Here is a 24,486-nt window from a genome sequence, read left to right on the forward strand (position 1 = left end):
TGAATAAAATTGCCCTGTGGCCTGCAGGTGGACAGTCCTGGTACAGAGGGAGAAGAAAAGAGGGCTCAGAACAGCACCTTTGAGGAAAACCTATGGCCACCAACTCCCTAGGGACCTACAGTCTCCTATGTTCAAATTCTGCCTCAGATACTTGTTGACTATATGATACAAGGCAAGTCATCTAAACTTTCTAGGCCTCAGGGTTTTTTTAAATCTGTAAAATGAGGTGATCAGTGACCTTTTAGGTAATTTCTATATGATCCTACAGTCTTACTATCTGAGATTTAAGCCTGTCCCTCTAAGAGGAAAAAACTGGGCGGAGGTCACGAGAGAGCTGACAGCCCTTCCAACTAATAAAGTTAACGAAGAGTAAGGTCTGGTTTGCTTTTCCACATTACAGTTGTGTCTTTTGTTGTTTGGGGCTTCTAACTTGCTTGGTTTTCTATTTTCTATTCTTCTAAGACTTGTTCCTATTATCAGAATGCTCAGTCCCCAAATTTTTCTAATTAATGCAGAGTGTTCTCCATTATTTCACTGCTGTCATCATGGTGGGCACATGGTTACTTCTCTTCGGGGGTCAAGTTCTTGGAAGGATCCCACAGGTATTTAGGTTTCTTCTCCACAGACTAAGCCTGAATCTCTGTAATCTCTTTGCACCCTACTTTGAAGCCTTTCCCTCAGCTTTAGTCTCTGTCTTAAAAGGTCAAACCTCACAGTTTATGAATTGACTTCTAATCCGTTAATTGCATAGTTAACTAACTAGTGAATATTTAGAGAATAGAAAGAACATTAACAATCAAGGATACATCTTCATACCAAAATGAAGACCTCATTCTTTAAATTTATTACTTTGGTTAATATCCTTTATAAAAAATTTTGCAAAGCAATGGGGTTAAGTGATTTGCCCAAGGTCATACAGCTAAGTAAGTATTGTGTCAGAGGGTAGATTTGAACTCAGATCCTCCTGACTCCAGGGCCAGTGCTCTATCCACTGTGCCACTTAGTTGCCCTTGGTTAATATCCTTTTGAGGGTAACCCTGTCAGGGTCTTTTGGGGAACATCCTTTATAGAAAGTTAAATTATATTACTAAGAAATCATAGGATTTGGAACTAGAAGAAACATTGGTGATCATTTAGTCTAAGTTCTCATTTTTCAGATGTGGAAACTAATTCCCAGAGTTCAGGTAGTAATTGAGGCAAGATTTAAACCCAGGTCTCCTGACTCCAAGTATGAATATTTCATTTGATGCATATAAGCATTACTTTACTTTGTACTGAATCACTTTATCATGTTTCTGGTTCTCTGTGATTCACATTGTCTCACATAATTCTTTTATCCTAAGTATAATAATAAGAAGTCTTTGAATTTTTTTCCATGTAGGCCAATTTAACTCAATTGTACTAAAAATAAAAGTGTAAATTTAAGTTTCCCACATAGATCTGTTCCCTTTGCTCAGGGAAAGACTTCCTCAGTCATAGCCTACACTATAAATTCAATTGTCTCTCAGAATTGTGACCTGGGGCATAGGGTGTATGTGTGTGTGGGTAATTTGGAGAGAAAATGCAGCTGAAAGCAAATATTTCATCACCCCTGGAAATTACCCCTTGCTTATAGTTCATTGACTATAACAGCTTTACTCAGGAAGGAAAGGATGTTAGTGATGGTTTCTCTTTTAATATTTTAATGAAGATATGGCACAAAAATCTGTATTCAGCAAGGTATTTCATTTTTGGAGTCAGGGAACCTATATTCACTAACTGTGTGACCTTGGGCAAATCATTGACATTCTGGTTCTCAGTTTCTTCATATGTGAAATGAGAGAAACAAAATGATCCCTCAGTTCCAATATTGGATAATGCTATGATTTTGTTAGAGAGTCATTATAACATGGTAGTTAGAGGACCTAGTTTCAAATTGTACCCCTGACATGCCTGTGACTTTGGACAAGTGGTATAGGTAACTTAAGATACAGATGACTATCAATAGAGGAAGTTCCGTCATTGGCTGCTCCACACACCTATGAATTTAAAGGTCTAAATCCTTCTAAAATGATTGTATTGGAGGGCTGATTCAATATACAGTAATAATTTAGCTTAACAAGCATTTATTAAAAAGACTACTCTAGGCAAGGAGAGAGCAGTTTCAGTAGAGTAGTGAGAACAGAAAACAGTTTGTAAGGCATTGACAAATGAGTGGGTAGTGAGAAAGTATAGACATCAAAGTACATAGCTTTCTACAAACTTGCCAGTGAAAAGGAAGATGATGGTTAAAGGTCATGTAAAACAAATTAAGGATTTTTTCAGGATGGGGGAGATCTGCATATGTTTGTAGGCAGCATCAAGGAAGCCAGCAGACAGGGAGAGAATGATTGAAGGTCATTAGAAAGTATAAACTTCCAAGAAGAAAAAGTGAAGGGATTAAGAGCACAAGTAGAGCAACTGTCCTTAGAAAGAAAGATTGAATGAAATAAAGGAGGAGATAATATATAGAATTCTGATCTTTAATTGTAACAAAGACAATTTGGTAACGTCTATGGAACCCATTTCAAAATCATGTTTTTATTGACAAAATAACAAAGCATAAAAATAAATACATAAATTATAAATTAAACAAAAAATTAAAGAAAATAAAGATGTAATATTTTCCATTCAAATTCATGGATCTTGTAAACAGGACTCATATGAAGAATCCCTGATGTTAGAGGTATTTTGAATATAGAAGGAGAGATGAAAATACTCAGGATAGATAGCCTTAATTTTCTCTATAAGATAGGGCATGAGGTCAACTGCTGGTGCTAGCAGTGACTACAGGCATTGAAGAAAGAGAATAACTTCTGGAATGACTATTACAAGAAATGTGATTAAGCTATCCAGAAAGGAATAAAAAATTGCTATACAATAATTTGATCTGGTTGAGATTTTTGTGGTTTGTTGTTCAGTCATTTCAGTCATATTTGATTCTTCATGATGCCATTGGTGACTTTCTTGACAAAGATACTGGAATCAATTGTTATTTCCCTCTCCAGTTCATTTACAGACAAGGAAACTGAAGCAAACAGGGTTAAGTGACTTTCCCAGGGTCACCCAAATTAAATGTGTCTGAAGTCAGATTTGATCTCAAGAAGAGTTTCCTTGACTCCAGGTCTGGTTCTCCATCCACTGCATCATCTAGCTACTCAAACTGAGATTAGATGACATAAATTTATAATACATGACTCCCTCAAACACCATTCAGCTTGGGAATAGAAAAGCTAAGGCTAATAGAAGTGATGGAGATTGACAAGGTATGAGGAGAAAAGAGAACAAGGGATAGTTGGTTATAAGATGGTGAAAGGAGGAAAGTAAGTTTGAGCAGCAGTGATGTAATGACAGATTAGAGAAGAATGGAGTGACTAGAATTCAGTGTGAATGAAAAATAGGTTCCAGAAAAATGAAGCAGAGGGAGAGATGGAAGATTAGGTCAATATGATCAGAGAAGGGTACTTCAGGCTATATGGACATTCCTGTGGGTACCAGAGTGGGAATGAAGATGTAGGCTATGGTGGGGGATTGAAGGTTGGTCAGCTGGGAGACTGAGATTTTCAAGGAAACATCCTTGTGTATAGTGAAGTATCCAAGTATGAGAGCAGAGGTTAGTATTAAGGAAAAAAACTATGAACCAAATACTGAATTCTTTGGGAAGGTAGCTAAAATCTAGATGGCATGATATGGAGAGATGGAATAAACCTCAAAGGAAGAAGGGATGCAGAGTGATGGCAGCAGCAGGAGTTCTAAAAGTGGCAATAGGAAGCAAGGAGTGTATATGGTTCCTCTTGATAGTGGGTTCATGAAAAAGGAGAAATCTATATAGAAAAGGAAGATTAGAGAGAACTTCTAGAGGGAAGTAGATCTAGTAATAGTAATAATTATAAGGCACTTACCATATTCCAGGCAGCCAACTTTGCCATTATTATTTGATTTGATCCTCAGAGAAATCATGGGAGATAGACATTATCATTATTTGCAGTCAACAAATGAAGAAACTGAGGCAAATAGGGTTTGAGTGACTTGTTCAGGACCACACAGTCTAGTGTGGTCTCTGGTATTCCTGACTCTAGCCCCAGCACTTCCTAACTGTCCCCAAATTTACAGAATATTTTCTTCACAGCAAGTTTGTGAAGCTTTTCTCAGTTGTACTAGTGAATTTCTAATTTTCCTTTTCTTCCTTCCAGGCACCAATGTCAGTCAAATTTGATAGGAACAAATATTACTGAAGAGTATTATGAATTCAAAATACTTGAGTCTGTTGACTATCTTGCTCTGCTAGGAGAGTAATCATTTATTGAAGTAATATCTGTTATCCTAAAATTTAATTGTGAAGTGAAAATTATGTTAGACTTAGAAACAGGAAGACAGAATTCAAGTCTTTTCTGATACTTATTAGGTATGTGATTTTTGTGCCTCAGTTTACCATAACATTAGATAGTTGGATTCAAGAGTCTCTAAGGTTTCTCCAGTCGTAAATGTATGATCCTAGGATCTTCTTTCTCTATTCTTCAAGACAGGCATTATAGCCCCCACAACTGTGCCTTTGGGCAAGTTGTCTGTTAAGCATAGAATACATTTCCTCATTACCTTAGATTCTTAGGAGACAGTTAAATAGTGCAGTAGATAGAACGCTTGACCTGGAGTCATAGCTTTAGGACATGAGTTCAAATTTGATCCCTAATGCTTACTAGCAATTTGACAAATATAGCTAGTAAGAGATAAATCACTTAACCTCCATCTGTTTCAGTTTCCTCATCTGCAAAATAGTAATAGTATCTGCCTGCCAGGTTGTTGTAAGGATCAAATGAGAAAATAATTTTAAAGTACTTTGCAAACCTTCTATCACCACATAAATGTTAGTTATTTTTTATTGAATTTTTAGTGCCACCTGAGGCTGCACTTACCAAGTCATTTCTAGAATCGCCTTAGCTATATTAGTATTCTCATGTACCTTCAATAATGTTATTTTTTTGGCTCTTGTTTTCTACCTATGTTTTTTTGTTATTATTTTACAGTTTCAAATCTTATTTTACTTACCTTGTTACATGTTATATTTGTTCAGTAATATGTAGCATGGAACTCTCAGAGCATAAAGTGTTTTGTTTTGTCTTTGTTGCCCAGAGAGAGGAAGCCTGGAACAGTTGATTATAAAGTGACTCCAGAATAAGGATGTGATCCTGAGCAAGTTATTTACCTTTTTATTTCCCCAGGCAGCTCGTTAAGATCATAAATTATGGATGCATTTGTGGAGGTATTTTCAAGAGTTTCCCACATTTGTGAATTAACAATTTCCAAAAAATAACCATAGAATCTATTGATGCATGTAGGCATACCTAGTATATAAGAAACAAAAATTGATTTGTGAATTGGATTAGATTTGAATTTAATTTATTAACTTCAAAAGAAATGTTTTCTGAATAGAAAATGATTAAAAGTGATTAAAGAGTCTTTAGAATAACAAATCTCATTCTGGTTAGTAAATTTTGGGGGAGGGTATTTTAGGTATTCTCTATTCTTTTATTTTTCTTTAATTTATTTTTATTAATTTAATTAACTTTCTTCAATTTAAAAATCTGTTTTATCCTCTTTTCATTCCCTTCCTAATTGCAAAGAAGAAGAAAAAATTCTTGTAATAAATATATGGATAGCATTTTTTAACATTACTACTCAGGAATCTTGATTAGTCATATGTTGTTAAAAGTTTTTAAAGAATGTCTTTACAATACCATTATTGTATAATTATTCAGCCTGGTTCTGTTCACTTTACCTTTATATTAGTCCATATGTCTTTCCAGGTTTATCTGAAACTTCCCCCATCATAATTTCTTAACATTTGAAGTGGAATCATGTTTTATCATATTTTTCATATTATAATTCCCCAATTAATGGGGAATTAGTTTCTAGTTATTTTCAATAACAAAAAGGAGCTACTATAAAATGTGTACAATAGAATACTGTTTCCTCTTTCTTTGATCATGTTGGTAGTAAAGACTAAATAATGATATCACAGAGGAAAAAAATAGTTTATTAACTTTTTAGAGGAATGGTTCCCTATTACTTATCAGAATGGTTGGATATAGCAATGGATATACTATATGCATGTTTTCCTCCAACACTGGTCAATATCCTTTTTTGGGGTGATCAATTTCGCACCTCTAATAGGTATGAGTTTCTTTAGATCCCATTTCGCTAGTTAGTGATTTGGAACATTTTTCCCCCCATATTGCAACCAAGAGCTTGAGTTCCTTCCTCTGAAATCTTCTGATTATATGCTTTGATCATTTATCTTGTAAATTTGAATCTGATAAATTTTAGAAATTGGTCTTTTATGAGAAAAAAATTGCTGCAGAGAGTTTCTCTAAGTTATCTGCTTGACTTCTAATCTTAGCTGTATTGGTTATATTTGTTCAGAAGATTTTTCAATTTTATATGATCAAAATTATTCATTTTATTTTAACAAAACTATCTTTTGTTTGGTTGTGAATTTTCACTATCCAAAGATCCAAACAGTAATTTCTTCCTTGATTCTCTAATTTGCCTATGATGTCATTTATTATGTATAATATATCCATGTACTTATTTTAAGCTCATTTTGGTATGTTACGAGATTCTGATCTGTATCTAGTTTCTGCCATAATACTTTTCAGTTCTTTTGTCTAATGGTGAGTCTTGACCTCCCAGTAGATTGGGTCTTTGGAATTACTGACCACAATGCTCCAGTGTACTATGCTAATTTGTTTCAATATATTATATACCTAATATGTTTCAATGATAGATATATTTCTTAACCAATATACAAGATTGTTTTGATGATTAGAATTTATTTTTACTCTATTGGATTGGTTTACTCATGAGCAATGAATATTTCTCTATTTATTTAGACTTATCTTTATTTGTATGAAGAATATCTTGTATTTGCAGTCACATAGTTCTTTCAACAGGCCAAATCCTAAGTACTTTGTACATTCTGTCATTATTTTAAATGGAATTTTTTATCTGTTGCTACTTTGTTTCATTTGTAACATATAGAAATGCTAATTATTTGTGTGGATTTGTTTTATATCCTACAACTTTAATGAAGTTATTATTTCAATTAATTTATAATTTACATTTAAATTTTCTCTAAGTAAACCATCATATCATCTCCCAAAAAAGACTTCCTCTTTGCCTATATTTATTGCTTCAATTTCTTTTTTCTTTTCTTTTTGATATAGCTATCATTTGAATATTATATTAATTAAAATGTTAATAAGAACAATTTTAGTTTACCTTTGATCTCACTGGAAAGACTTTTAGTTTATACTCATTATATTACTTGTTGCTTTTAGATAAATGCTACTAAAATAGGTATTAGTTACTTGTCAAATTGTCTTCTCATATAAAAAAGTATAATTTTTCTTGTAGGTTCTAGTTTTTTAAAAAATAAGATTGGATATTATATCTCATCAAAACTTTTTCTGTATTTATTGATAAATCATATGTTTTTGCTTTTTATGTAATTAATTGGGCTCTTTATGTTGTTAGTTTCCTTTTGCTAATATCTTATTTACAATTTTTGCACCAGTGTTCATTGGCATATTAGGCTATAGTTTTCTTTCTCTGTTTTGTCTCTCTCTGGTTCAAATAACTGGATCATCATTACATTATAGAATGAATTTGATAGAACCTGTCCTTTTCCTCTTTTTCCAAGCAATAAATAATATTGGAGTTAACAGTTTTTCAAATATTTGGTAGATTTTGCCTATAAAGTCATCTTATCCTATTTCTCCCTGACCTCCATAAATATATTTATGGCTTATTCAATTTTTGAGGCTCTGTTGTCTCCTATTCCTTGTTCTGTTAAAAAGGATAGAGAATTTATATTTTTTGAGAATATTCATTCATTTGGCTGACATTTTTATTATGTGATTGGGCAAAATTGCTTCTAATTTTTAAAAAAAATTTGTTGTGAATTTACCTTTTGTATTTTGATGCTAGTAATTTAATTTTCCTCATTCTTAAAAAAAGCAGCTTAGCTAATGATTTATCATCTTTAAAAGCATCAACTGTTTATTAATTCAGTGCCTTTTTGTTTTCAATTTTATTAATTTGTTAACATTTTCTTTGAGTTTTCAAGATTTCTAATTTGATATTTAATTGGAAATTTTTAAATGTTTTAGATTTCTAGCAGTATTTTTTTTTTAGTTTCATGTCCAATTTGTTGATCTGTTCTTTATTTCTTTTATGATTAGAGACGTAAATTTCTTCCCTAATGACTGCCTTGGCTTCTCCCTCAAATTTTTCTCAACTGTCTTATTGTTTATTTTTTAATGAAATTCTTTCTTATTTCTAAGATTTGTTATTTGACCCCTCATTATTTAGTGTTATTTAATTTCCAGTTGTATTGCTTAGCAATATATCTAATCTGTTTGATTCCAATTCATCAATCACATCTAACTAAAAAATTTCTGTTCATGTTCTTTTTTCTTTTTTGTTTGATTTTTCAGGGTATAAAAGAAGTTCATTGAAGTTCCCCACTATTGTAATTTAGCTCATTTAAGTATTTACATACTATGATATTTGTCATATTTATATCAGATATTAAACTTCTATAATGTATTCTGCATAGTGTAGTTTCCCACATGACAGTTTTATCTCTTTTAAACAAGTACATATTTACTGTTTCCTTCTCTGAATTCATGATTATCACTGCTGTTTATTTTTTACTCAAAGATTTTGCTCCAGTTCCTCATTTTAACTCTGGGTCAATTTTTGTTTCAAATCTGTTTTTTGAAAACAACATATTAGATTCTTTTTTTTTTTAGTTTTTTTTGCAAGGCAAATGGAGTTAAGTGGCTTGCCCAAGGCCACACAGCTAGGTAATTATTAAGTGTCTGAAGCTGGATTTGAACTCAGGTACTCTTGACTCCAGGGCGGGTGCTCTATCCACTATGCCACCTAGCTGCCCTGGATTCTTCTTTCTAATCTATCTCCTTTTGTTTCATGGATGAGTTCATCCCATTCCCATTCAGTCATGAATCTTAATTGTGTACTTCTCTCCATCCTATTGTTATATTTTTTCCTGTCTTTGATTCCTATCTGTTTCATACAAAAAAAAAAGATAGGTGAGTAAAGAGTGGGTTCAGTATCAGTTCTCACAGTGTGATATAAGATAAATCCCCTCTTGGATTTATCCTTCTTGTTTCCTTTTCTCTTTTCCCCCCTCCTATTTCCTTGTTGAGTAAGATGTATACTTGCACCCAATTAATATGTATATTCTTCCCTGCTTTGAGCAGTTCAGATAAAAGTGAAAATAATTTTCCACTCCCCTCTTCATATTTTTAACATAATATTTTAAGTAATTTTGTGAGGAAAAATTTCTATATCTTTTCTGTCTCTAGTGTTTTCCTCCTCTGCCCTCCCACCAGCCTATTTCTTTTATCCTCTGTTGATCATTTTGTGGTCATGCATTGTTCTTTCAATGCTTTCTTTTTTATTATTACTCTTAATAACATTTGGAATTTGAAGGGGACGTGTTTATCATCTTCTCCTTTAAGAATATGAATACTTTAGGGGTGGCTAGGTGGCACAGTGAGGGGTGGCTAGGTGATGCAGTGGATAAAGCACCGGCCCTGGAGTCAGGAGTACCTGGGTTCAAATCCGACCTCAGACACTTAATAATTACCTAGCTGTGTGGCCTTGGGCAAACCACTTTAACCCCATTTGCCTTGAAAAAACCTTAAAAAAAAAAGAATATGAATACTCTATCCTTGTTTAATCTCTTGTGATTGCATATTTTTCTTGACTCATGATTTTATTTCAATTTCACCTTAGCTTTATTTTTTTAATTAGAAAATCTCAGAAGACTTCTATTTCAGTATACAATTTTCTTTCTGTAAGATTATATTCAATTTTCAACTATATTTTATTGATTTTTGAATTATCTTATTCCAAGTTCTCTACTCTTTTATGGTGGCAAATGTTAATTACTATGTGATTTTTTTTTCCTAGTTCTTATGTTATTTTGACCGTGGCTCCATGGTACTCAAATTCTTTCTTTCTGGCTGCTTGAAGTTCTGGATTATATTTATCATATTCTTTTAATTTTTCATTTGAGAATTTATAGAAGTGACCAGTGGATCCTTTCCATAATTTATTTATTTACCTGTTCATTCATTCATTCATTCATTCATTGGTTCATTTGTTCATTCGTTTGTTTGTTTGTTTCTTCCATTCTTTCCAACTCCCCTAGTTCTAAGAGATCTGGGGAGGTTTTGTTTTTATGATTTTTTGAAATGAAGTCTAGGCTCCTTTTTTTTTATTGCTATCGGGTAGTGAAATAATAAATAAATTCCCTCTTCTTTTCAGGTATTTTTTTCTGTGAGATATAGTTTTTCAGACTTTTGAATCTGTTTTAATATATTTTGTTTTCTCATGGAGTTATTCACTTCCATTTGATTTATTTGAATTTTTTAATTCAGTCAGTTTTGGTACCTCTTGAACTAAGTTCTTAATTCTCTTTCCAAGTTCTATACTCCTCATTTATTTTGCAAAATTTTAGTTTAAATGAAAAAAACCACAATGCTTCACTTATTGTAAGAATTCTAGTTGAATTTGTACCTTGTTCATGTTTTTCTTTGAGAATTGCCTATAGATGTTTTGGAGTCATTTTCTTCTGGATTTGTATCTTGAGTATCTCTACCAGTATAATAGCTCATGATAATGGGAATTCTTGTGTTTAGCCTTATTTGCTAACTTTGTAATTTTTCTTAAAGCCATAATCCGAATACTTTTTAGAGGAAATCTAGAAGTCTGGCTCTTACTTCATCCTGTTGTGTACTTTTGTTTCTTGTTGCAGCTTTCTTTAGGTATTGAATATTGAATTTTTCAGGGATTTCATGGCTAACTCCGGCTGGGGACCTTATAGATTTTCATTACTGATAAGCTGCTTTGTTGTTCAGTCATGTCTGATATTTTGTGATCTTATGGGGGATTTTCTTAGTAAAGATACTGGAATGGTTTGCCATTTCCTTCTTTAGCAGATTAAGGCATACAAAGATTAAATGACTTGGCCAAGGTCACAGAGCTAGCAAATGTCTGAGGCTGCATTTTTGTTCAGGTCTCCCTGACTCCATACTCAGTGCTCTATCCAGGACTGAACTATCTTGGTACCTAAATTTCCTTGAATCAGGACGAATTCTGTTTCCTGTTTTTTCTGTTCTGAGCTTTGCAAGTTTCTGATTGAGGTTTGGGTCAGAACAAATAAACCCTTGGCCTTCCTGCATGGACTGCTGTGGGACCAAACCACTATCAACCAGCTAGAAGGTTCTGATGGTTCAGAGATACTGTTATAGTCTCCCCTTTGATTTGAGCTTCAGGATAGGTAGGAAACTAGATATGAAATACTACTCTGCTCCAAGGGTCAGAGCTACAAAGCTATTGCTTATCTCTAGCCCTGATTCTTCACCATTATCTAGCTTTAGGTCCATGACCATCCCTTGCTCTGGATTCAGTTCAGCAATATTTCAATATTTTTATATAACTAGTTCTAATTATTTGAAGAGCAGTTATAACTTTTTTAAAGACCTCTATCCCCGCTCCTTCCCTTATTATTTTTACTGATAATTAGCACCTCTACCAGCAGTTAGGTAGAATAAAAGAAAATGAGTAATTGAAACTAACAGCTATCAATTGTAGGTGTTGATTTCTGAATCTTATATCAGATATACCATTAAGCCCAACTACTTAACACTTTTTTTTAACACTTTTAACTAGCTAAAATACTAAAAGAGCACCTTCATCCTGTGAAATAGTTGTCATTGGTGGAGTAGCTGAACCATTTTAAGCAATGTTGGAATAATCAAAGAATTGATTTAATAAATTGCATTTTAATAAATGAACATGAATCACTGATCTCATTAGTATCCTTCCTGTGGGCACAAATTATAACCACTCCTTCCACTACTTGAGGATCATAGACTCATAGATTTAAAGCTAATAAGGACCGTACATGGATACAAACAAATTCTCCCATTTTATATTTGAGGAAATTGAAGTCTCAAGTCTTTAAATGACTTGCTCAAAGACATCTGCCTGTTTACTGATAAAGGTACTAATTATAAAAATTGGGAGGGAAGAGGAACAAAAACTTTAAAAAATATAAACTGGACAAAAGTATAAAATTGTTGAGTTTCATTGAAATTCCAAGTATTGAACCCAGATTCAATGCTCTCTCTCCAATATAACATGAAACCTCCTTAGGCAATTCTAATCCATGTTTTTCCACTCTCTCACTAGCCACTTCCTTGCCACTCACACCAAAGACCATGATTTCCAACTTGGTGGGCTCCCTCTCTCCAGATTAGCAACTGACTCTCCCAGAACATCTTATTCAAACAGCCCCAGTGCTTTACTTGGTTTCCCACCCACTCAGAAAAGTCCTTTCTTCCCTTTCACTTCATCTCCATAGTTTTAGAACCATGAACTGTGATCAAATCACCTCTGTACATGGATCTTCTATTTCACCCTACTACCCTGTTGCAGTCTCATGATTCTCCCAGATCAACATGCCCCTCTCTGGCCATGACTACTCTCTCGGTGTTGTTTTTATCATTAGAAGATAAGCTTTTTGAGGAAAGAGATTCTCTTGGCTTTTGTATTTATATCCCTAAAGTTTAGTATTCGGTACATTGTCAATACTAAATCAGTGTTTATTTCAATCACTCATAAATGCTTTTTAGAATATCCATCTAATACAATGGAAACCATTCTGTATCCTTTTTGATATCCCAGAGGTACCAGTATATCCCTCAGATTCTTCACTTGTTTCTTACTCTTGCAACATGACCCAGTCTACTATGTTTACTTTCTTCTTGGTAATATCTTTTCTACCATTTCTCCTGAATGAGTCATGGTTGGTAATATGCTGCAGCCTCCTCACACCCACCACACAGCTTTCCATTGCCCTTTGGATTTCTTGTAATATTTTATTCCTGTGAGATCATGGTGTTAGTATTTCCTAATCATAGCATACCAAAAAAGAGAATAATAAATCTTATATATAAATGTAAAAACTGTAACAAATATGGGAAAGTTAGTCATTAAAATGTCATCCTCCCTATTTCCATGACATCCCAAATTTCTTTACACTTTGTCTTACTTCTTTACTAGATATTGGGTCCAGAGTTAATAGAAGACTCAGTAACCAGATAAAGCTACAGGAAGGGATCTCAAGAGACCAAAATAACCAGCCCAACACCAGGAGAAAATCCTCAGATCTCTCCATGGTCCTTTCATAATAGAGAGTGTCTACAAATATTCAGCATCATACAGTCAAATTATGAATAGCCTGAGTGTTTAAACTGCCCTATGTGATTTGGGAAAAAGTATTAATTTGGGATGACTATAGTCATGAAAGGAGAATTACCTGGAACCAAAAGGACAAAATGTCCTTTCCTATTCTTGAACATTTGAAACCATAGTCACAAACATCAAACTGTATTTTATATTCTTGAAATGTACTTTTTATTTTTGGAACTGCTAGGATTTACGTCAGAGACTATTGTTGGAACTAAAAGGACATCACAGAAGAACTAGATGAACAAATCAATGCTTTCATTTAGTGTACAAAAAGATAGACCCTCCAAAGGAAAGACTGTGGATTAATTCAGACATACCCGGGAGCTGGTAACCTAGACAACAAGGGGCGACTGCTAGGAAGATCCAAAAAAATCTATCATCTAGGATCTTCACTGACACCTCCAAAGTAGGGAAGTATTTTAACCCTTTCATAGTGGACCTAGGATTGAGACCAATTAAGTTCAAACTAACGTATTTCACTATCTTCCCTCAGCAGGGACTGGGGCTAACTGACATCTCCAAAGCAGGACTGGGAAGAAGCATTTTAGGAATAGAACTGGGAATGTTTCTTAAATAGAGTGAAATTCAAGACATAGAAAGAAGAAAGGGAGTGAGTGGACAATGAGCTAGATTTCCTTGGACTGTACTTCAGACAGTTCAGGGGTATTCATCATTATGGATACAGGTGTTTTATAGGGAAGAAAAGGCTCCACTCAGTTAGTTCTAAAGAATTTCAGATCTGTTTGGTCATAGCCAAGGAACTTCCAATCATCGAGAAAACAGTACATTTCCACACTGGAATGTTCTAAGCATTAAGGTTTCTATATTTGTAAGAGACAAAGTCAGAAGAGGGGACTTGTCTGGAGGATCAGCATCCTGTTAGAAAGAAAAAAAATCAGAGATTTTATGTTTATATATATATATATATATATATATATATATATATATATATACCTATGTAAATCAAGAAACATTGAGGCTTTATTTGCATTTATGTAGACAATTTGGTCAATTTGATGGGTTGCATTATTTCTCATCTAGTGACGTGGATGCGGGCTGAACACAGCTTCCCCAACTATTTACCAGACCTTTTTTTTTACTTCAGCAAATTGGATAGATTAAATCTTTTAATTGCTACCTGAATTCAGCTTATGTCAATATAAAGAAATCTAAGAAGTCTCCATTCAGGTTTTGGGTTTTCATTGTAAAGATTAAATAAAAAATCCAGAACTTTAAATAACTATATTCAGTAATCATAATTCAGAGAACATAATAAAAGAAAGAAAATTCAGAGAAAAATCATAAATCAAATCTACAAATTGGGATTGATTATGAATAATGATCTATTACTCAAGTCATGAGAAATAAAGGTGTTTCAATGAAGAGTGTTTATCACTTATTCTCCACCAGCTGCACTGGCTCCAAACATCATTTCAAAACATTGACATATTGTAAAGCCTCCCAGGGAATTTGTTGAGAGACCCGTGATGGAATTTTAAAGAGGCATGAGCTTTGGGAATAAACTAGTTGGGGGTGGGTGAAGAAGAGGATAAAAAAAACAACAATGTACAGACCACGTACACTATTAGATATGTTTCTCTTAGGAATTATTTCTCTAATAGGTAATCATGCATGTTGAAATTGCTCATATTACAGATTTCCCCAAAAGATATATTTCATTAATTCCCTTGGCTCAGTTGTATCCGGTGAATGGCTGTTGTTGTGGTTGTTTATTTTGTAAAATGAAGCAGCAGTCCCTGTGGTAGCAGTCTGTAATTTGCCATCAAAATTGCATTTTCTGCCTATAGTTGGAGTTTGTTGTTTAGAACTGAAGCTTTTATGCTTATGGAGATCTGCAGAATTGGTGATTTGACCCTGTTTTCATCCTTAGTTTTTAATATCTAGTTTTCATTGCATAGACCTGAAGTAATTTTGTCAAGCTTCAGAGTCAACTAGACTGTTTCTATATGGATAGAAAATAACCATTGTTGGCCTCAATTCTATCAACTACCAGGTCAGCCAATTAGAAGGGGGAAAGTGAGTCAAATAGCTATCCAAGATTGGAAATGTGGGACCCATGTATATCTGTTAATTCTAGGAGGAAGGACGTCAACTTCTCCTATGCTTTGGGGCACCGTCTTTATATAGATGGACAAAGTTTGGCAGTTGTGCTACTCTGAAGGGTGCAGACAAGGTTGTCCAGGAAGATGTTATGGCTCTTATAGACATCCATGCTGTGGATAGTGGTGTGTATATGTGTACTAAAGCTGTTTACAATGCTGATCAAAGAAGAACTTCAAGAGATAGTGGGAGACTCCTTGCCACTCAGACTATGCTGGTTCCAGAAAATAACAGAAATACAGAGGCCATAGGGTAAGAATGGAAAAATACAAAGCCCTTTTATCAATTCAAATATTATCAGAAGGAGGGGAAGGGAACATGCATTTTTAAAGACCTACTATGTGCAAAACATTATGTTAAGTGCTTTTGATCCCAACTAAAACCATTATGAGACAGTAAAGTGATCTGCCCAGTGTCAATCCAGGAAGTGTCTGAGATCATATTTTAACTCAGGTCTTCCTGACTCCAGAGCCAGTGCTACCTGGCTACCCCAGAAAAAGGAATAATCTTATATATTTCTCTTAAAATTTATATGTATGGGTAGCTAGGTGGTACAGTGGATAGAGCACATACCCTGTAGCCAGGAGAACCTGAGTCCAAATCTGACTTCAGACACTTAATAATTGACTAGCTGTGTGACCTTGGGCAAGTCACTTAACCCATTGCCTTAAATAAATAAAATTTTAAAAAATTTATGTGTATGTATATATATATATAATAAATAAAAGTATATGTATATTCATATATATGTATAAAACTCACAAAATCAACTATTTTTTGGGAAACATTTAAGAATTCTATGATATTCTATCATAAATTTCCCAATACCAATCAGAATTTCTGCTAATATAAATAACCTTTTAGAGATAGAAATATTCATTTAAATATTCATTGATGGTATTATATATTACTTTAAAAATTATATGGAACCAGAGAAAGTTGGTTCAAATTTCTGCTGTAATCCTTGCTACATGTGTGACTCTGAGAGAGCTATTTGACTCCCTAGGACTCAGTTTGCTCATGTGTAAAATGAGGGAATTGGATCATATTATCTTTGCAGTTTCTTCCAGTCTTTACCATGTCATTTTGTCTCTCACAAAAAGGAAGAATATATTCTAAGCTTCATAATTCTTTTAATACTAGGACTAGAATTTATAAAGTCCCTGAAGGAGAAGTTGATGTAGTTAATTTATTTTTGTTCATAAGACAAAGAAAATAGAATACATTTTTTATTTTAAAGTAAAAATATAATTTTTTACATCAACTGACTATACCTGGTCTTTCCAGTGTCAATTTATTTCAGCAATCCAACTCCCAAGATCCATGAACTTTTTTTAAAGTTTAATTTAATTTCAATATAATTTATTTCCTTCATCATACTAGATATTTTATGCTTTTAAAAACAATTATTTTGAGAAGTGACCCACAGATTTCACCAGACTGCCACAGCTCCTGTTACAAGAAAACATTAAGAATTCATTTACATTTGCTAATATATACCTTATCATCTCTTTTAGAAAAATGCAATGAAATAAAATGAAATAAAATAAACTTTCTGAAACTGGCAAACATATTTTAAAAGACTTATCTTTTATGAAATATTTTACATGCATAATCTCTCATCTTTGCAAAAATCCTTTGCAAGGGAAGAGTTTTCTCTTCCTTGGGGCTAAGCTTGAATATTTACCAGCATTATTTTGTTATTGCTATTCTATTTACAATGTTGTTGTAATTGTACATGTTAATGGTGATTTTAATTATTTAACTTTGTATTAGTTCATGTATCTTCTCTTCTCAAGCTTCTCTATTCATACAAAACAAAATTATTCCATAATTTTTATGTACTACAACTGGTTATTTACAAATTGATAGGCAAACTTTGCCTTCAGTTTTTTACAACTATAAAAAGTTCTGCTATAAATATATTAGTATACATTGGTCTTTCTTTTCATTTTCAACCTTCCTGGATTATATGCCTATGAGTGAAATTTCTTAGTTAAAAGAGCTAAACATTTTAGTTACTTTTTAAAAACAAAATTACAAAATAGTTTTAGAATGCTCAGACTAATTCACAATTCCATTAATAAGGAACTATTTTGATTATCTTCCTACAATTTATTCAACATTGGCCATTTCCATCTTTTGTCCTCTACCAATTTGCTGATAGTGAAGCAAAACCTCAGAGTTGTTTTGATAGGCACTTCTCAATAATTTGGTCACTAATCTTTCTTTTATATAGGTGAAAATCATATTCTTTGATTACTTATCAATTTGGGGAAAGCTTTTGGTCTTACATATTTATGTTGAGAAGCAGTATGGTGTGAAACCAAGAATACCTGAGTTTAAGTCTTATCTCTATCATATACTGATTTTGTGACTACTGGAAAATCACTTCTTAACTTCTTGGCATTGTAGGCAAGTGTCAAAGATTAAAAATGGCAGAGAAACTATTGAGATCCTTGTGATAATGAAATCATAGGTGCAGGCCCTACTCCTATATTTAAGTGACTTGAATATATTTCAGTAAAATATTTAGTTAAGTGCTTTACTTATCCTAGTTGAATTAATTTTTTTGTGCAAAAGCATTTAAATTTCATATAGGATAAACTAAAAAGCCACCCAACAGTATCTGAACTACTTTTTCTAAGTTTTTTAATGGTATAATTTATAATATTTGGTATATACATCTGTTTTATGTAGTATAAGATGATGATATAAATCTAATTTTCCCAGAATGCTTTCCAGCTTTCCCAGAAATTCTAGTCAAATTAGGAAGTTTCCCCCCCATTGGATAATTTATGTTTTCAGATTTATTGTACAATTACTTTTTCTGATTCTTCCTTGTCTTTAAAGATCCTTAAAAATGAATGTAGTAGCTATGCCTATAGACTTTTTTCATAAAGATAATTTAAAACTGAGACTCTTTCCTTATCACTGAGGAATCTAAAAGTTGTGAAGTCCTTTCTCCAACTTGTCATTTCCAACCTGTTTAAGGATGAAAATCTGAGATGGAAGAAAGAATAATTTGTGCCTTACTTCAATGACAAGTGGTTTGAATCCATTGTTCCATTTCTGGGCAGGGAAAGATTGAACTAAAAATAGTCAGAGAACTCCTCATCTCTCCTCTCTACTTTCTTTTTAATATTAGCCAGAAATAGCTAGAGAGGGCCCCTTGTTGCAGTTGAATTTTTTCTACTTAGGAGGTTGGCTGAAATGGTGATACTATTTGCTAAAAATCAAAAGCTAGGTGTTTGAACATTTAATCAAGCTTGATTAAATTTAAGACTAGAAATAGAATTGACAGTAGAATAGGAGTTGGTTGCAAACCAGGGTTGTGAAAAGGAAGAATACTGGGTTCCCCTGAATCAGGAAAGTAGGGGGCAACACCAAGTCTTTGACTGAGGAATTTTGGCTACTTATCCCTACCCACAGGAGGATGGTGATGGGTGTGTGTGTGTGTGTGTGTGTGTGTGTGTGTGTGTGTGTGTGTGTTTGTGTGTGTGTGTGTAAATGAGGACAAGTCAAGTCTTGAGAGGACATTATGTATATTAGAGAGACAAAGATAGAACTACTTCAATTATTTTTTCCTCCTATTAACAGCTGATTTTTTCCCTGAAAATCTTAGTATTAAAAAGTTGATGATAAAAATGTTATTTTGCTTGAGAGCTGAGTATTGCCTCCTCTCTACATTTTTCATTGGTTTTAAGAGTCTAATATATTTTCTAAAAATTGAACAAATTCTTGTGACCCTCCAACTGTCACATATAGCATTTGCACAGAGAGTTCTCATGGAGCTGGGTGTCAGAACAAGGTGGTGGAAATATGTTCTAAAAATATGTTGATAGGTTGAGAGAATCAGGATATGTAGAGAGTACTGACAGAAAAAGGGGAAAGACAAAAAAGAACTTCATTTTAATTTAGAAAAGAGAAGGTTAAGGCCCTCTTTAATTGATACATATTTGGTTCCTAGAATGATGTATTATATATAGCAAGTGCTATATGAATTTTTGTTGAATGCACAAATATCAAGAATTGTTAAAATGTGCTATATGAAGTCATTCTTATTTACTATTTATGAATTCATGAAAAATGCAGTCTTGAACTGCATTAAAGGAAGAATGACCTCCAGGAATAGAAATTAATATTCCTATTATTCTCAGTTCTCATAGAAACTTTATCTGGAGTATTATGTTCAGTCTTTGATACCACAATTTAAGAAAGACATTGACATGCTAGAGATGGGTAGTTAGGTGCTACAGTAGGTAGAGCACCAGGTCTGGAGTCAAAAGGAATTCATCTTCCTGAGTTCAAATCTGGCCTCAGATACTTAGTAGTTGTATGACCCTGGACAAGTCACATAACCCTATTTGCTTCAGTTTCCTTATCTTCAAAATGAGTTGGAGAAGGAAATAACAAACTATTAAGTATCTTTTCCAAGAAATTGTCAAATGGAGTCACAGAATTGGATATAACTGAAAAAAGATTGTCCTCCTTGGCACTGTCTAGCATTTTTTACAACCAGAATGGTGAAGGAATTCAAATTCATGTCTTTTGAGGAACAGTTGAAGTAAATGAGCATATTTAACTGATATTTTAAAAGAGAGTATCTGAAGGACTATTCCTTGAAGGAAAGACTACACATGTTCTATTTTACTTAAGAAGTCAGAATCTGGCACAATAGATTTTACTAAGGGGCCAATTTAAACTTATTGTCAGGAAAACCTGCCAACAGTTAGTTGTCCAAAGGAAATAGGGTTTGCCTCAAAAGGTGGTGATTTCCCCTCATTGAAAGGTCTTCAAAGAGGGGTTGGATAACTACTTGTTGAGTATGTTATAGTTTAACTCCTGTCATTTATAGATTAGACTAGATGATTACTGAGGTCTCTTTTATGTCTCAAATTCTGTGATTCTGAGATTCTCCATCCAAGGACAGCTTAGAAAGCAATAGACATAATTCGAACAAAAACATTTTTAAAGTAATTAAGTACTGACTACCTATGAGGCATTGTGTAAACTATTAGGAATACAAGGGCATGTGAAAAACATTCCCTGACTTCTAGGAGCTTTTGTTCTACTGATGAGATATAACATGACAAAAATATATTTATATAAAATATGAAGATGGAGAATTATCAGCTATGGAGACCAGGGAAGGCTTACCATAGGAGTTAGTGCATGAGCTGAACCTTGAAGGGATCTATGGATCCTAATAGGTGTAGATAAGTAGTATGTTCCAGGTATAGCCATGGAGGCAGGAGATGGCAGGCTAACATGCTTAAATGGGAAATTTAAATGGATGACACAAAGGAACTTTCTAATGGCATAGTTTGTTTTGTTCACAAAACGTCCTACATAATGACTCTTGGTGAATTAGTGTTTTAACCAAAAAACCTCCCCAAAATAAAATCATTGAATATTTGGTCATCTCATATTGCAGCATTCATAATTAATTAATGCAAAAAAGGCCACACAGAAGACAATAGTAGCTTATATACCAACATAAAATGAAAAATGAAAGAAATGAAGGCACTGTAGCATAATAGAAAAAAAATGCTAATTTGGAGTTAACCTAGATTTCAGTTCCAGCTCATTCACTGAGTGACCTTGACCAAATCACTTAACCTCTCTGGATCACGTTTTTTCTTATTTAATCCTTACAACAACCCTGGAAGGTTGTGCTCTTATAACCCCTATTTTATATTTGAGAAACCAGGGTAGACAGAGACTAAGTGACTTGTCCAGGATCACACAATTAATATCTGTGATCTGATTTATACTCAGATCTTTCAGATTCTAGACTCAGATTTTCACTTACTTGCCTCAGGTTTTTGCAGCCACTATCCATCATTTGATAGGTATGATAACCTCATTTGTGTCTTTACTTGGTCCTTGGTTAGTTGGCTCCCCAACCTCAATCCAACCTGGAAAGTGGGAAGTAAATGAGGGTTGAGAAAAGTGGCATTGGATCAGTTTTTTTCTAATATTCAGTTATGTGCATTACTAAAATGAATAAAATCTAAAAATGAATGTGGAGAATGGTGGCATATAAAACAACTTTGTAGAAGCCTAGCAATAGACTCAACTGGATCTTTCTAGGGAACCTTTCTAGATGAAACTTAGAACTGAACAACATAGAAGAAAAATAGAGCAAATCTACATATATTTCTAAAGTGGCCTATTTTCATCATTCATGATATTTGATCACCACATTTGTATTATATTTTATTCTTCAATGTTTTAGGATAGGCCAGATCAAGTGTACAGAGAAATATATACACCTTGGGTGATATTATTTGGAAAGTATTGAGGGATTGAATTTCAAGATATCTGAAAAAAAAGGAAAATTCTAAATGAGTGGGAAAACCACATATGGCATTATTACTTAGAAAAGTCATTTGAAGACCATATGCTTACTTTCTCATTTCTATAAAATCTTTATTTGAATAATTCCCACATGCATTAAAGAGAACATTTTTAAAAATATTGAACTTGATTCCTCCTGTGCTTCCCAAAGCCCCCCAAACCCACGAGTGTTTCTATATATAATGTAGGACAGAAAAAAGTATTGCTTTGAAACAATATTTGATATTGTTTGTTATTTAAAAAACATATGTAATAAATTCAACCTATTGCTCTCAAAACTGTTTTGTTGTACTTTTTTCTTAACTTCCTTCTGTTCTTATTGCACATTTAAAGACATACATATAGAAACATACATACATATATACATACATACATACATGTAGATAGATAGATAGATAGATTGTTGTTGTTGGTTTTCCTCTTTTTATTTTTGGCATCACCATCATTACCTCAACTTGCTTCTAGATACTCCCCTCCATGTACACAAACATACTTGAAAGAGAAAAAAAAATTCTTTCTTTTTTTTTCCAATAAAAACAAATCCAGGGCCGCTAGGTACCCCAGTGGACAGAGCACTGACCCTGGAGTCAGGAGTGCCTGAGTTCAAATCTGGCCTCAGACACTTAATAATTACCTAGCTATGTGGCCTTGGGCAAGACACTTAACCCCATTTGCCTTGCAAAACCCCCCCAAAAAACCAAATCCATACACATTCAAAAATGTACTTTTCATGCTACAATTTGAGTCCTTTAAACCTTTGTAAGGAGGAGAATAATATACTTTATCATAGGTCCTGGGAGATGTGTGATTGGTCTTGGCTTTGATTAGACTTGTTTTTCTTTAAGTAAAACGTGTCTTATTTAAGATTTTGGTCTCCATTGAAAGTACATTGAGGTCATAGTCCTTACTTCATTTTACTTAAGATGCTGGTCTCTAATGAGAGAACATTGAGGTCATAGTTCTTACTTCACCACCCTCTCTTCCTGACTCTTTTGTTCCTGGAGAGTTAATCAGGCACGCCAAGTTAGAAGATTTAGCTTCTTTTATTGAAGAAGCAATAAAATGACCCCTCCTCATTGATTTATAGAATTTATATTAAACAAAATATTAGGAATTATTATTCAGAGCTTTGGTTAGGAAAATTAACATTAAAGCAGAAATTTGGCTTTTTGCCTTAATATAAATTTATGTTTATCTTTAGCCAACTCCTGACCTCAATGTAATAGAGACAAAACTCAGGTTACCAGAAACTTGTATTAGTCTGTTAAAAACAGGTCCCATGGGGAGGGGAAGTTAGGGAAATAATATTTTTCCCTCAGTCCTTCAAGAAGTGGCTATACAGCTCTTTTTTGTAGTGGCAAAGAACTGGAAATTGAGGGTATGCCCATCAGTTGGGGAATGGTTGAACAAGTTATAGTATATGAATATTATGGAATACTATTGTTCTATAAGAAACCATAAATAGTCAGACTCTAGAAAACCATGAATTGAATTACAAGATCTGATGCTGAGCAAAGGGAGCAGAACCAAAGGTACACTGTACACATTAACAACAACATTGTGAGGTGATCAACCTTGATGGATGCAGCTCCTATCAGTAGTTCAGAGAGCTGGGACAACACTATTAGATCAACTGTGGACAATACTATCCCCATCTAGAGGAAGAAAAACCAAACCAAACCCAAAAAGATCCTTCAGAATCTGATGAATACTAAATTAACTTTTTAAAAAAATTCTCTTATGTATTTCTTTCCCTTAATCCTAATTCCTCTTACTGAAAATGTCTAATCTGTAAATATGTTTAACACAAATGTGTATAGTCAATTTTAACCTGACTGTTCACCATTGAGGGAAGGGGAGTGGAAGGGAAAGTGGAAAAAAATTTGTAACTTAAAAATAAGCATTTGGATAAATGTTGAAAAGTTTTCATAATATGTACTTGGAAAAATTAAATATCAATTTAAAAAAAAAAGAAGTGACTAAAACCAGGAGCTGTGGCCTCACCTACTGCTCCAAGATGCCTAGAGGGCTGATAGACCCTCTAGATCCTCTCTCTCCCTTATCTACTGCAGCCCAGCCCCACTGTATCTTTCTCCTGTAATCTATTGCTTCAGTGACACCAATCCTTTCTGACCCATTTCTTGAGACTCCTATTTAATCTCTCTCTGTCTCTCTCTGTCTCTCTCTCTGTCTCTCTCTGTCTCTCTCTCTCTCTCTCTCTCTCTAGTGCTTTTACCCCTCTCTCTATCTACCCCCAATCCCTAATCATCCTTTTCCAGTTCTTATACCCCTCCCTTCCTCTCTCATTTCTTTAATTCTCTTCTTTATACACTTTTTCAAAGAGATTTTAAATCATCCCTCTAGTGGAAAAAAATCCTTCCAACGATTCCCACCCTAGAATGACTTTTTCTCTGCTTGAATATGGAAGAAACACACCTCTGGGGTCTTTCTTTACCAAATTACATTTTCTTACCAGGCAGCAGTCCATGCCTTGTCAGAATGATTATTAAATTTACAATGTTATTATTGCCTAACTTGTTCTGCTGGTTCTATTCATTTCAGTTTAATCTTTCCAAGTTTTTCTGAAATAATAGTTCATTATTTCTCATCACCATTTGTTCAGGCAAGTAAGGGGCA

General features: G+C 33.7%; 1 protein-coding gene across 1 annotated transcript in view; it reads left to right on the forward strand.

Moving 5' to 3' along the window:
- The window catches only part of CRB1 (crumbs cell polarity complex component 1), a 286,152-nt gene that overhangs the window by 21,572 nt on the left and 240,094 nt on the right, over nt 1-24,486 (forward strand). The window contains exon 3 of the mRNA XM_074220895.1: nt 15,464-15,738. Within this exon, the coding sequence (XP_074076996.1) occupies nt 15,464-15,738 (275 nt within the window). The remainder of the gene's footprint in view (nt 1-15,463; nt 15,739-24,486) is intronic.

Source organism: Macrotis lagotis, chromosome 2 (assembly GCF_037893015.1).
Source record: "Macrotis lagotis isolate mMagLag1 chromosome 2, bilby.v1.9.chrom.fasta, whole genome shotgun sequence".
NCBI lineage: Eukaryota > Metazoa > Chordata > Mammalia > Peramelemorphia > Peramelidae > Macrotis > Macrotis lagotis.